This window comes from Lontra canadensis, unplaced genomic scaffold, assembly GCF_010015895.1.
Source record: "Lontra canadensis isolate GAN:19392208 unplaced genomic scaffold, GSC_riverotter_1.0 scaffold71, whole genome shotgun sequence".
NCBI lineage: Eukaryota > Metazoa > Chordata > Mammalia > Carnivora > Mustelidae > Lontra > Lontra canadensis.
Window position 1 is genome coordinate 11170810 of NW_022631065.1, and position 14685 is coordinate 11185494.

Consider the following 14685-nt stretch of genomic DNA (forward strand, 5'->3'; position numbering starts at 1 on the left):
AGATAGCAAATCACCTCCTTTGGGTGCACGCTGATACACAAACCAACCAATCCAGAGCCCAGCAGGTACTTCTGAATGCTGAGGATGAACTTCTGCCCTCCTGATGCTCACATCTGTGTCTTCAGGTCATACTCGAGTCAAACAAACCTTGGGTGTATTTTAATACCACTGTCTTCTTTTTCTCATGAGTTTTATGCCTTTTGCCCATTTTTATATTAGACTATTCATTTTAATCATTTATGTAATCTTTGCATATGAAGATTATCCTGCTCTTTGTCACTGTTATACTGTTTTCCAGTTTGGATTGGCCTATCAATTTTGCTCATAGGGTTTTATTACTGAACAGAAACAGTGCATTTTTGCGAAATTAGCTGTAGTTCTTCCTCCCATCTACAACTTCTCCTCTGCTGTCATGCTCTACCATGTAGGTTTCTTCCCCGCATACATGGGGCCCATGTGACTTAATCTGCTCTGACCAGACCCCCGCGTACCTTCTGGGTTGGACTGACCACCACCCTGCTTCCAATCATTCCCTGAAACCCAGTTTAATAAAAGAGCAAAAGTAAAGGCAAAGGAGAAGTGATGACAGGAGCAGTATTTCTCTCCCTAACATACACACCTTATCCACGTCAACAGCTAAGGCTATCCTTTTTTTTTTTTTTTTTTTAAAGGACATAAAGGATAGTCACAAAGATAAAATTTAAATGGTTGAGAAATCTAGAAGATGCTCAACCTTTCTAGTCCTAAAACAAACACAAAGTACCATGAGATACATTTGCCACTCAGGCAGGCAAAAACTCAAGAAACTGAGAAAGGGGGGCGTCTGGGTGGCTCAGTGGGTTAAAGCCTCTGCCTTCGGCTCAGGTCATGGTCCCGGGGTCCTGGGATCGAGCCCCACATCGGGCTCTCTGCTTGGCAGGGAGCCTGCTTCCTCCTCTCTCTCTGCCTGCCTCTCTGCCTACTTGTGATCTCTATCTGTCAAATAAATAAATAAATAAAATCTTAAAAAAAAAAAAAAAAAAAGAAGCTGAAAAAGGTCTGTGTTGCCAGTAAGTACCCCTCTCAGCCTAGAAATGTCCTGGCCCCAGGACCTCGAGGTTATCCCAGCACTGCACCAAGATTCGGTAAGCCTAGAGCCCCCCTCTGCTTTCTGGAGGGGGCATGTGGAAGCACTCACTGTCCATCCAGAGGTGCACGGTCAAATAAACGATGGCAAAGCCATCCATCCAGCCCGAGCACAGGCTGAAGCAGATCTACACCCAGTGACACAGAAGTTGTCCATCATGTACTCCTGAGTTGAGAAGAGCAGGTCATGGAGCAGCACATACGTATCATGTGATCACGTCTGTATAAAACGTGTAGAGCTGTCCGCATGCACGCGCACACACGTTCAGGTGCCTGAAAGGATGGTCACCCGAATGCTCACATTGGTCATGTCCATGAGATTTCAGGCAATTTTCACTTTATACCTTCTTAAACAATGAATAGTTTTTTAATCAGAAAAAATACTGCTCTTTTTGAAAAAAAGTTTGCTTTTTTTTTTTTTTTACTCCAAACTCTACAAGCTCTGTGATTGAAATAACTTCACCGTGCTCCAATCTCCCAGTGTCTCCTCCTCCTCCTCCCCTGACCCTCTCCTAAATCCTGCAGGTCCCTCCCTTTCTCTCTGTCTCAGGTGGAAACCCTCCCTGTACAGTATAGACAGATGCCTGCCCCACCTTGCTTTGAACCTTGGACATAAGGAAGGACAAGGCAAAGAAATACGATCTCAGGGCTGTGCCATCAATCCTGGTGTCAGACCCAAGTCACACCCAAACTCTGGGAGCCCCCCTTCAGATGACCTGCCAGGGCCTCTGCCTCTGCTACAGTTCCCCGGGGAGCCCTGCCTGCCAGGACCCAGTAAAAAGCAAAGCAGAAAGCTGGCATCATCCCACTCAAGCCCAAATTGTCCACTCAAGCCCAAACCTCCCCTCTTCTCTAACTGTAATCATTCCCACTCAAGCCCAATTGTCCACTCAAGCCCAAACCTCCCCTCTTCTCCAACTGTACTCATTCCCCTGGTGACCGCACCTGGTCTTATGGCTGTAAGTGTGAGCTACGTGCTCTCCAGACGCCCCCTCCCCTGCATATTCAGCACGTCCATGTGGGCAGACAGCAGGCCTCTCAGGAGAGTTTCCCTCCAAACTGGCTTCTCCTGCTAGTCTATAGCTCAGTGTGTCACCCCAACACATGTCCTGGTGCTCAAGCAAAAAGTCTTGGGTAGTTCTCTTGTCCTTCCCTCTCCTATCCTGCATCTGTCCATCAGCAACACTCTCTTGACTGGACCTTCAAAATCACCCAGAATCATCCCATTACCCTCCTCCCCACCCTACCTCCTGCCCCAGCCCTGTCACCTCTAGCCTAGACATTGTCCCAGCCTTCTAACTGGCCTCCTCCTCCGGCTCCCCCCATCCACCACCTCCACATACTTATATTTGCCAGTTGCAGGAGGAAGCTTCTAACTTCATAAATGAGATCCTACCGTTCTTGGCTGATGAGCCCTCCAGGGCTTCCCATCACACTTTGAGCATAGCCCGCAGCTCTGCCTGCCTTCCGGGCTCCCTGTGTCTTGATCCCATCCTGCCTCCGAGCCTTTGCCTGTGCTGGTCCTCCTGCCTGGAGCACTCCACCCCCAGACACTCATTCCCTCACTCTCCCTCTTCATTCACGTCTCAGCTCAGCCGCCCCTTCTCAGAAAGTCCTCTCTGCCCACAGCATTTCAAACAGCATCTGCTCTTTCCCCTTCCTCTACTCCATCTTCATCAGTACCAGACATGAACTGTATCACATACTTGGGCAGAGCTTAGTCCATTTTATTCCCCAACATCTAGACCAGCACCTGGAGCTCAATAAACATTTGCTCAATGGGTACATCAAGAGATTGTTTGGACTTAAATCCAAGTGTTCAGGGAGACCTGGAGCCATCTGTAGATAACGGAAGGCCTACAGGTGTCCAAGAGCCTGCACCCTGCAGCACCCACATGAGACACAGAGCCAAGGCCGGCCTGGTCCAAGCATTCTGGTCCATGCGTTTCTCAGAGAAGTGAGCACGAGCAATCTGGCAGGGCACACCTCCTGCAGATCTGAGACTCTTGTCTCCAGGTTCCTCCCTACTCTGAGCTCACAGGTCTGCACAAACCAGTCCCCCTCCCAGAATCATCCCGCAGGGGGCCCAGGGTTCCTTACCACAGTGCACCCATTGTAGAGGTTATGCTGGTCCTTGTGGGCGTGGGCACAGAAGTCCATGCAGGCTGTGACCCCCGAGAAGGGCCGCCCTTCCTTCAGCCCCAGACGGCAGTCAATCGCTATTTCCTCATTGGTCACCTATGTGGACAGCCAAGGAGAACTGCTTGTGTGACCTGAGGTCAGTGGCCTGGATTCTGCACCAGGGAGGCTAGGTCTTGGAGGGAGGGAGGTTAAGCACCGCAGCTGCCTTGCGCATGGGCTGCAGAAGGTAGGCTTTCTGGCTGAAGACCCTGTAGAAATGACTTCCTTCTGAGTTACCTCAAGTCCCACTCCCATCATCTGGGAGATGCAGGGGCAAGAGGACAGAGAAACTTGAGCCTCCCTGGGAGAAGCTAGACCAGAGGAGGTGAGAGATGAATAGACGAAGAGGCATGAAAGCAAGGGATAGAGGAGAGATGGTCTGGGATGCCGTTAGCTCATGTAAAGAAAGGATCTTATTCAAGACCTCCACGGTCGCTGTCCTCTCTAGCCGAGCTTTTCCATATGGAACACACCATGGGAGGAGGACAGAGATGTGGATGACACGTGGGCAGAGAAAGGCCCAGGACCCCATACCTGGTTCTGATAGGCCTGGGGGGCCAGCCTCTTGTACAGGGGAGCGACTTCAGTGGCCAGGTCCTGGAAGCTCTTCCGGAGTACTTCCTCCTGTGGGAAGAAGAGCCGTCACACACACCCACAGCAGCCCCACCTGACAAGCTCTGTACGCTGGAAATTGACCTCCATTCTGGACCACCACTAGGCTGCTGGGAAGGTAGAAGTTAGGTGCCATCAGGGGTCTTGACAGAGTTCCCTCAGGAAGGGGCACAGTGCCATGTCCGTTTTAAAGCTGGAGACATGGAAGCTCAGGAAAAGTCTCGGCCTGAAGGTCCAGCCTCCAGACTGCCCAGCTACTGCTCTTCCAGGCTCTTGCTCAGGGCAGCTCACAACCCATGAAACAGGCTATTGGTTTTGAGTTCTGAGCATCCCGGGCCAGAGGTGTGGTGGGGCAGGCACGTAAAAGCAGGAGCAACAAACGTGGCTTTCTCTTCTGGTGTTACAGGCAGGGAGGTGAAGGCGAGAGGGGTGCTCAAGGTCTGTGCGGGGGAGCCCCCCAGCCAGCCAGGCCTAGAGCCCGCGGCACACCCTTCAGAGCCCTGCCCTGCAGACCTGTGCCATCATGTGCCTTTGTCGCCAGCCAGGCGCGGCTACCGAAATAAATGTGAATTTTAATTAAAGTGAAGAATCCAGTCCCCCTGTTTTACTAGTCACATTTCCAAATGCTCAGCGGTTCCACGCAGCTCCCGAGCTGTTTTTACAGAGAACGTTTCCCTCCTCACGGGCATTCCACAGACCAGTGCCGCCCCACACAGGGCAGCAGCATCCCCGCTGCATTTGGTCAAGGCTTCAGGTGTCCCCCGCCTGGCCCTCCAAGGGGGCCAAGCAGAGCCAGCGGGGGTGGGGCCAGGGGCCTCCTAGAAGGCCTTGAGCACAGGCATGCAGAGGAAGACGATGGAAGAGAGAAAGAACCAAGTTTAGAGAAGTGGAAATGTGAGCGCGGGACCCATGGCTCAACGTCTGTCCAGCCGGGTGGCCCGAGCAGCCAGCCACCGCCAGCCTCTGGCTGCGGTCCAGACACTGCCACCCGCACAGTGGGCCCAGGGCCAGCACAGTGCAGGGGTGAGGCTCAGGAGCTCCGGGAAAATCCATGCCCAACTTCACCATTACTGCCACAGGGCCTTGGGCAAGCCATGTGCTTCCTCTACGAAGTGAGGAGCAGTAGCGCCCAGACCCTGGGGTGCCATGAGCCTGGCTGAGACGCACACCTGGGAGGCGCCAGCCTGAGCACAGCAGGACGGAAGCCCAGGGGAATGCTAGCTGACAGAACAGGGCGAGTGAGAGAGAAAAATGAAGGCAGTGCATTTCCTCTCCTGGTAATTCTTACTTCCCATGGCCCCCCAGGCTCCTCTCTTCATTGAAACAACTGCATTCACTGCTTCCAGGGGAGGGCGGATGCCGCCAGAAATAAAAGTCTAGTGTCATACCAGACTGGTAGACGAGCTTGTGCAACAGTCTAAAAGCCGGGCTTCGGGGGTGCCAGGGTGGCTCAGTCGGATGGGCGTCCAACTCTTGGGTCATGATCCGGGGGTTGTAGGATTGAGCCTGGTGGCATCCGGCTCCGAGCTCAGTGGGGAGTCTGCTTCTCCCTCTATTCCTCCCCTGTTCTCGTTCTTTCTTACACTCCCACTCTCTCTCTCTCAAATGAATAAATGAAATCTTTAAAAAAAAAAAAAAGCCAGGCTTTGAGGGAAAAAAGTTCCGCTTTGAAAATGCTTCCTTTTGTTTCTGAAAAGCAGGGCTGAGAACTCTGAGCATAGAAGTTTATTACACGTATAGTAGAAAAACACACGCCTGGGGAGCCTGGGTGGCTCAGTCGGTTACGCGTCTGCCTGCGGCTCAGGTCATGATCCCAGGGTTCTGGGGTCAAGTCCCACATTAGGTTCCTTGCTCAACAGGAAGCCTGCTTTTCCTTCTGCCTGCCTCTCTCCCTGCTTGTGCTTGCTCTCTCCCTGACAAATAAAATCCTAAAAAAACAATACACACACCCAAGGGGAATCCCCATGGGAAAGGGGGGAAACCCTCTGGTACAAGGAGCTTAGGGATATATGGAAGTTAGATCCAGGGATCAAGATGTTGCCTTGACCCCCACTGAAGGGTCCAGTACCCTACCTCACAGGTGTTCAGGCAGGAGAGAGCGGGGAGGCTGAAAGGGAAAGGACAGGGAGCCCAGACAGGTCTGCATCTTCTCTGCACTTGGAACTCAGGGGAGCCCACCTCCTGGAATGGCCTTCACAAGCAGGGCAACAGAGGGGAAGGGGTAGGGCAGAGGGCAGCCTGACCTGACAAGGCAGCTACCGAGAGGACACCAGGTGGACTGTGTGGACACCAGCTACCGTGTGGACACCAGGCCAGTGCCTAAGGGCCAGGCCAGGCTCTCAGGAAGAGACAGCAAAGGCCCAGACAGGTGAACAACCGCAGAGAGGTCCCTGGCTGCCAAGCAGGATGAAGGTCACTCTGGGAAATCCAACACTGGCCCCAGAAAATGGCCCATGGCCTTGAGGCTTCCCTTCCTGCTAATCATCCTACCCTCTGAAAGACATCTTGGCAAGAACGAAGAGAAGAAATGACCCAGGAAGCGGGTCCCATTCAGATGTAGAATTTGAACATCTGCCATAAAGAGATGGTTTTAAAGCTGGAAGAGTCTGGGGTACCCAGTTGTCGGTTAAGTCTAATCTCTCACTCCCCCTGCCCTCACACCACACCCGACATCCCTTACCTCAGGGCAAGATAAGGTCAGTTCAAAAAAACAAAGCAAGTTGCATTCTGCCCCTGTCTGAGTCCCACCTGCTGACCCACCTTCCCCCCAGGGCATGAAGGCCAGCAGGTAGAGGGGGGCTGGCAGGAGGGTCCCCTCCCTCACCTCCTTGGGGTTGTCCCCTGCGAGGCGGAACTTGCGCGGCGTCTTGCTGCGAGCATATTTGCAGCCGTTGAAGTACATGCTCCAGGAACAGCCGAAGGAGAAGGAGGCGCCACAGGTGCTGGGGTCTTTGCCTTGGCAAGCGCAGGTCCGGCTGCAAGAGACGTCCCACGTTAGGCACCCGGACACAGGCTTTGTTCGGAAACCTTCCTCCCTGCCCAGGGGGAGGTCTAGCATTCGTGGCCTCCCAGTGACTGGGACCACATCCTTCCCCACCTGACTCCTCTCCCAAGTGTCCTGGGGTCGACGGTCCGCTCTGAGCAGCCCGTTCTTCTCCTACCCCTGAACCTCCTGCTGTTGGGAGAAGCTCGTGGATTGTTTGAGGTAAGTAGGAAGAATCCAGTCAAAACCCCAATAAGGTTTATCCTTTGCCTTAACTCTAATATCATGACAGCTTTCGACGCGTTCAACACAAACAGAGTCGTAACACAACTATGGGGTTTGAACACTCCCACGTCCTTCAGGCCTGGGTGCTGACAGGCCTTTAAACAAATTAACACTGACATGGTCACTCAACAACTAATTTGGAAACAACCCAGATGCCCCTCAACTGGGGAACAGATAAATGAAGGTGCCATCGCCAGCAGTGGCATACTACTCTGCAGTAAAAGGCAACGAGCTGACACGAGCACAGATGAAGCTCGGGGCAAGAAGCCACACCCAAAAGGCTATGCTCGGTCTGGTTCCATTTATAGAACATTCTTGCAAAGGCAAACCTATGGGGACAAGAAGCACGAGAGGCCATTGGTTGCCAAGGGCAGAAGAAAGGACTTTCTTGTAAAGGGGCACAGGGGAATTGGGGGCAATGACAGAACTGTTCCATTATCTGGATGGTGGCACTGTTGGCTACGGTGCTGTAAACATTAGTCCCTATTACATTGTCGGTTAATTAACTGCAATTTAAATAAAAACTTAAAAAAAAAAAAAACCTCTTCAAACTGTATACTAAAAGGATGAATTTTTACTCTACTTTTTTAAAGCAAAAATACCTTAATTTTAAAAATGGGAAAAGACTCTAGGAGGGCAGGTTTCGTGATGACTACTGATGCCTTACACTTGGCGGGGGGTCGCTCACACACTTTTTCATGGTTGTTCCAGCATTAGAGTCCCAAAGTCCGTGTGAGGTTCAGCAGCAAAGCTGAGCCCAGGGAAGAGACCCTTTGCCACTGGCACCAGAAGAACCCAGGCTGGGATCGTGTGGGAGCTGCTTTCATCACAGCCCTGACTGCAGGGCAGGCAGGGCCCGGGGCGGGCGGACAGAGTCCCCTGCATCTGCTGTCCAGCACCCTGCCAATGGCCACCTGGCCCAGCCGCCCCTACCCCTGCATGTAGGGACCACCTCCCTGCCCTGCTCCCCACGTACTCATCATTGAGGCCACATCTCCGGCTGGTGGGGTTCCCATACTTCCGGAGGGTGTCGGTGAGCTCCTGGTAGAGGGTGTCTCCGAGGCTGCGGGGGATGCCCTCCCAGGCCAGGATAAGGATGACAATCACAGCATTCTGGCAGTGGTGACCTGCCCGGTGCCGCACCAGGCACAGCAACTTCTCCTCCAGCGTGTGCCTACGGATCACCTGCAGGGATTGTGGGCAGGTGCTCACTGTTCACTGTCAGAAACTGGCCCCCTCGCTCCTCTGCCTGGGACATGATACCCCCTGACCTCTGCCCACCAGACCAGGGCGGTGGGTCTTTAGGGCAGTGTTGACAGCAACCACGCAGGCTGAGAGACCGCTACCATTAGGGAATAATAAACACAAACATTTTCTTAAGAGCAAAATTAAAAATAATTTCTACAATAAGTTATTGATGAGTTGCATAGGCTTAGAACTAAAAATATGGAGATAAAATTGTGAGCCAAGATATATTCAGAGATTTCTTTTTATGTTGTCCTAAAATATTTGCAGAGAAAATGTTGCCTATCTGTATGATTTTAGTTACAAAACAAGGGCTTTGGCACTATGGGAAAGTTTGGGGCAGTTTCTCGAAATGCGTAACATGTCATTACCACATGACCAGGCAGGGCCTCTCCTAGGAATTTACCCAAGAGGACCGAGAGAGGGGACTGGGACAAGCGTTTCCAGGCTCCTGTTCAGAGCAGCACCAGTCACAGCAGCCAGATAGCGGAAGAAACCCAGATGTCCATCAACAGACACGGATAAACAAAATGCGGCCTCTGCGCACGTGAAACAGTCGTCAACAAGGAAAGAACATCAGACACACACGGTGACAGGGATGGGCCTGAAGAGCACTGTGTTAAGTAAAATAAGCCAGATGCTGAAGAACAAATACCGTACAGGATTCCACTTACAAAGGGTACCTGGAACAGTCGGATTCACAGGGACAGCAAGTAGAATGGCAGCTGTTGGGGGCTCGGGGAGCAGAGAATGGGGACTTAGTTAACAGGTATAGGGTTTCTATATTCTAAGTTTTGGAAATACAGAGTGTGGTGATGGTTGCATAAGAATGTGAATGTAGGGGCGCCTGGGTGGCTCAGTGGGTTAAAGCCTCTGCCTTCGGCTCAGGTCAAGATCTCAGGGTCCTAGGATCGAGCCCCGCATCGGGCTCTCTGCTCGGTGGGGAGCCTGCTTCCCCCTCTCTCTGCCTGCTTCTCTGCCTACTTGTAATCTCTGTCTGTCAAATAAATAAGATCTAAAAAAAAAAAAAGAGAGAGAGAATGTGAATGTAGGGGTGCCTGGTTGGCTCAGTGGGTTAAGCCTCTGCCTTTGGCTCAGGTCATGATATCAGGGTCCTGGGATCAAGCCCCACATCAGGCTCTCTGCTCAGCAGGGAGCCTGTTTCCCCCCCCCCCACCTCTGCCAGCCTCTCTGCCTACTTGTGATCTCTGTCAAATAAATAAAATCTTTTTTTAAAAAAAGTGAATGTAGCTGGTACCACTGTACACTTAAAAATGGTTAAAAGGGTCAATTTTACGTTATGTATAATTTAACATAATTTTTAAAGATTAGTAATGTCCCCCAAACCAATGACCTGTATACTCTGAATGGACAAATTGTATGTTATGTGTACTGTGTCTCAATAAGGCTCTTAACATGATGAGCAAGGGCCTAGGGCTCTGCACCCCATGGCTCCTCAGGCAGGCTCCCCCCCACCCCAACTGCCAGAACTCCCACCTGGCTCCCATGGCAAAGGGCCCGGGAGCCAAGGCATGAGGTGGCTGACCTCTCCTAAGAACCCCAGCTAATTCCAGGAGCCAGTGAGGGCCTGTGAGGAGGGTAGACTGGGAAGGGCTTCGAGGGAACAAGGACTCGAGGTGGCATTCCATAGAGAAGTCAACACAGGGGGCTCTCCTGAGGAGCTTCCTGCTCTAGAAGGGGAGCAGGTGATAGGGGCGGGGGAGAGGTACAGGGAGGCCACTAACAGACCTAACACAAGCAGAAGTGGATCATGTGCTGAAGCAGGGCCATGGAGGATGACATGGGAAAAGGAACGCATTTAGACACGCTGAGGAGAAAGGGGACTTTGGGCCCCTCTGACTCAAGGGGCTGACGGACAGGAGAAAGTTTTAAATGCATTTTCACTTTTGTGGCAGGGGACAGTGGGTGGGTTGTGGGCTGCTTCTTGGCGAGTTAACTAGGAACATGACCGGGCTGAGAGCAGCCAGTCCTCAGAGGCCCCAGGAGATGGGTCTGCGGTCAGGAGATCCCTGTGCTGGACATACACTTGGTCATGAGTGTGTCAGAGCAGGAGACGTCTGAAGAGGCAGCCAGACAGGATAAATAAGGAGAGTGAGTCAGACGGACAACGGGGGAGCAGTGCAGACAGACCACGGCTACTTGAAAAAGCAGCACGTGCCCTTCAAAAGGAATAAGCCCGGCCTTCTCTCCATTGCCCAGTGCCTGAGGAGAATCTCAGCCTAGGACACCCAACTCTTCCAATTTTAATAAGACAACAGAGATCCAGACTTTTATACGAGATCTCTGCTTTAAAAATGTGAGCATTTGGGGGCACCTGGGTGGCTCAGTGGGTTAAAGCCTTCGGCTCGGGTCAAGCCCCCATCAGGCTCTCTGCTCAGCGGGGAGCCTGCTTCTCCCTCTCCCTGCCTGCCTCTCTGCCTCCTTGTGATCTCTGTCTCTCTGTCAAATAAATAAAATCTTAAAAAACAAATAAATAACAATGTGAGCATTTATTCCAATGTTTTAAATCATAGTAAGACACCCAGGACATAAAACTGACCACTTCCGTGTGTGGTTCGGTGGCCTCCGTACGCTGCCGTTGATGGGCACCTGTCGCCAGAACTCCCTCACCCCAAACAGAAACTCTGTAGCCTCGTAACACTCTCTCCCCTCGCCTCCTTCCCCAGCCCGTGGCAACAAGCACTCGATCTGCTGACCCTCCAAGGAGGGCGACTATGTGCAGAAACTCATACCCGTGCAGTCGTCCGGGACTTGTCCTCTGGTGACTGGCTTATTCCACTCCATGTAACAGCCTCAAGGCTCATGCCGGCTGCAGCAGGGATCAGAATTTCCTTCTAAATTTTAAGGGGCACCTTGCAGGCTAAACAAAACACATCCCTGGCCCATGAGTTCCTGCTTTGAGCCCTCCCAGAGGAGCATCAGTTACATCATTATTTTTTAAACTGTTTTTCTGGGAAAAGGAACCTATGAACATGCCACTAAGTCTGCCGTGAGAGAACTCGCTGTGTGACTGTCCAGGTGTGTTGTGAGCAGCTGCGCACATCCCAGGGACTGATAAGACAGCAGTCCCTGGGCCGCCAGGGTGGCTCAGTCGGGTAAGATCTGCCTTGGCTTGGGTCATGATCCCGGGGTCCTGGGATCAAGTCCTGCACCAGGCTCCCTGCTCAACGGACAGCCTGCCTCTCCTTCTGCATGCCATTCTCCCTGCTTGTGTGTGTGTGCACGCACATACTCTCTCTCTGACAAATAAATAAAAATCTTTTTTAAAAATTGCATATTATTAAAAAAAAAAAAAAAGACAGCAGTCCTATCACCAGGGTTCCTAAGGCACCACCATCCACCTCTTGCTCAGTGCGCAGGGCAGGGCACTGGCTCATGGCACCCATGTGTGACAGTGTGTTCCGAGCGCACAGGGAAACACCTTACCTGTCTGAGCTGAGATTGAGGCCATATCCTTTTGGTTTCCCAAGTGGCAAGCACATAAACATGACTAGCACAAGCAGACAGCTCTCTGTGGCCATACCCTCACAGGCCTATGGCTACACTCAAAAAAACCATAAGAAAACTGAGTAGAGTGGAGCTCCCTACGCACACTAGGAAGGAAGCCAGCAGGACTGAATGCACGAAGCGCACGCTTGAAAGGCCCACAGAAGGGCAGGAGGATACCAACACCTGAGCTCGGCAACACCAATGGCTCATAAGCCACCACAGAACCACAGACAGCCCACTCAGATTCTGGGCAGGATTTCCCTGAGCACTGCACCCAGCAGAAGCCTAAATCTGTCTTCCCACAGCTCCCACTCCTGGTACTCAGTTTCAACCCCCAGGGTTCCCCAGGAGGCCCGTTCCACCGTGCCCTCTATGGGCCTTCAAATATCGGCCTTCTGTCCCCGGTCATTGGTACAGACTGGCCCATGGAGCAGCTCCGCGGTTCTTCTACCGAAAGCCCACTTCTGCTGTCAGTGGCATTTGCTTCCGGTGTGTTTCTGTTTATACTGAGCCCTAGGAATGCGACCTGGGTCACTCCCCTACTCCCACGCTTGGCGACTTCCATATTCTGTATGGGTCACCTTACAACTGGCGGTTACCAGTGGGCTCCCTGGGCCATCCCACTGCTTTCTTAGATCCTTCCCCCAACACACATTTACTGGGTACCCATGACGAGCCTCAGCTCTGTCCCTGAGATCCTGGCCAGTCAAGTCCCGAATGTGTCAGGCATACTACTTTTAGATGAACGTACTGGCTGGGGGATTGGGCGGTGAACAAAGACATGCAGCTGTTTGGAAAGGGAAGCCCGGGCTCTAGATGGGAGACCGGAGGAAGCTGTGGGCAGGGAGAACCACGGGAGGTGTTGTCCACCACGGGCAGCCAGGCACTGCTCTGTATGTAGCCATAGACCACCGCCTGGGCTCCTGAAGCTACGCTGCTGCCAAAGACAATCTGCCCTTCTCGGCACAGATGAGTCCCCTCCCCGTGAGGGGGCACCTGTCCCTTCTCCAACTTCCAGGGAGGTAGAACTCTGTAGACGAGCTCTACCACCAAAACAGGTCGGGTATTTGGTGGCTGTGTAGGCAAACCAGAGAAGCCCATCGCACCGAGGGAGATGGCTACACAAGACCACCACACGACTCAGTACCACCCCTTTCTTACCACTGTCATCATCTTTGACCTGCCACTATTTGCTCTTCCTATTAAAAAAATTCTTTCCTCTCTCATTTTATGTTCCCTCACCAGATACTGGAATTTCCCCATCTCTGGGACCACTGTCACCATGCATTCCCTTCTATCTTGCCTTTTCTTTCAAAGCCAGCATCCCCCACCGGGATTTGGAGACACCCCCGAGCTATTTCATCCTTGGACAAAACATCAGGTGTCCTGCGTGCTCTGCTCTGGGCATCTGTCCATAGACCCTGCAGGATCAATGTGTGAGGATCAAGGTCCTCCCACGCTCTCATTCTGCTTCCCGCTCACTGCCCCAGGGACCGAGCTCACTCTTCACCCAGGCACCTCCTTCCTCAGGCCTGGCAGAGACCCACAGGAGCTGCTCCTCGGGGGTACTGGGAACTGGAAATGCATATTCTCTTCACCACCACCACCCACAGAGCCAGCTCTTTCCTTCCCGACTGTTCCAAAGATGGAAAAGTCTCTACCTGGGTGAGGACCTTCAGTTTCCCATCCAAGACTCTGCAATTCCTCAAGGACTACCTGAATGAGCAGGAATAAGGGGCAGATGCCAGGTCACTGATGGCTTCTCAGGGGGATAACACCACCCCCTGATCAGCCACAGACACACACCATCTACCCGCCACTGTAACGCCCAACTTTCTGGAGGACCGGACACTGTGCTGCTTCATACTTGTGAAAGCTCTATGTAGTTCCAGGTTCTTTTTTTTTTTTTTCTTTTAGAAGTTCTTACTTATCTGAGAGAGAGAACGAGAGAGCGAGCACGCACATGTGCACGAGTGGGGGAGGGTCAGAGGGAGAAGCAGTCTCCCCGCTGAGAAGGGACCCTGGGATCATGACCTGAGCCGAAGGCAGACACTTCACCTACTGAGGCCCCCAGGCAACCCCACCCCCAGATTCTTTTATTGTATATAATTCAGCAACATTGGCTGAAAATTGCTAAAAACAGATATGTGGTAGTTCAGGTTCAGACACCTTTCATGTCCATTAAAAACAGACCAACATACGAAGGCATGGCGGACAGACCATGTGCACAGATGGACAGATGGACCGCCTTCCCTCACTCCAAGGGAGCTGTGCGTTCATGCAGCCTTTTGCCTTTGCTCCCATGACTCTCCTTGCCAGAAATGCTTTTGCTCTCCCCTCAGGCCATTTATATGGCCTTGCACTCACGGCCCCACAGTCTTGGCCCCATGCACACCCCCTCCTCCAAGAAACTGAGCCTCACGCTCCCCCCACCATGCACGTCCCTGCACTCTGGACTTCATAGCACTGTCTCAAAGTCAGACCTTGATGTTTCGGGTCTCTGATTTTATTTCCCGTGTCTCTACATCAGAAGCCGCTTGGGCACAGGCCCAGAGCTCTCTTGTTCCGGGCGCATCCCTCCACCGAGCACCCGGCACAGAGCCAAGTTCACGGCTACCTAACAACCCCATGGCTGCTCTGGAGCACAGACTCTGTAGAGACGCTAAAGGGCTCCTGCAGGACTGGAAGGACGAGGTCAGAAAACTGTGTGTGGGCACGGGGGTCTCAGTCACCACCATTGCCCC

At 52.4% G+C, this 14685-nt stretch overlaps 1 protein-coding gene across 1 annotated transcript in view; it reads right to left on the reverse strand.

Annotated features, from left to right (window-relative positions):
- TET3 (tet methylcytosine dioxygenase 3) overlaps window positions 1–14685 on the reverse strand; it is a 47844-nt gene that overhangs the window by 7276 nt on the left and 25883 nt on the right. The window contains exons 4-7 of the mRNA XM_032880788.1: window positions 8163–8371; window positions 6743–6893; window positions 3841–3930; window positions 3226–3363 (exon numbers count right to left, since the gene is read on the reverse strand). Of these exons, the coding sequence (XP_032736679.1) occupies window positions 3226–3363; window positions 3841–3930; window positions 6743–6893; window positions 8163–8371 (588 nt within the window). The remainder of the gene's footprint in view (window positions 1–3225; window positions 3364–3840; window positions 3931–6742; window positions 6894–8162; window positions 8372–14685) is intronic.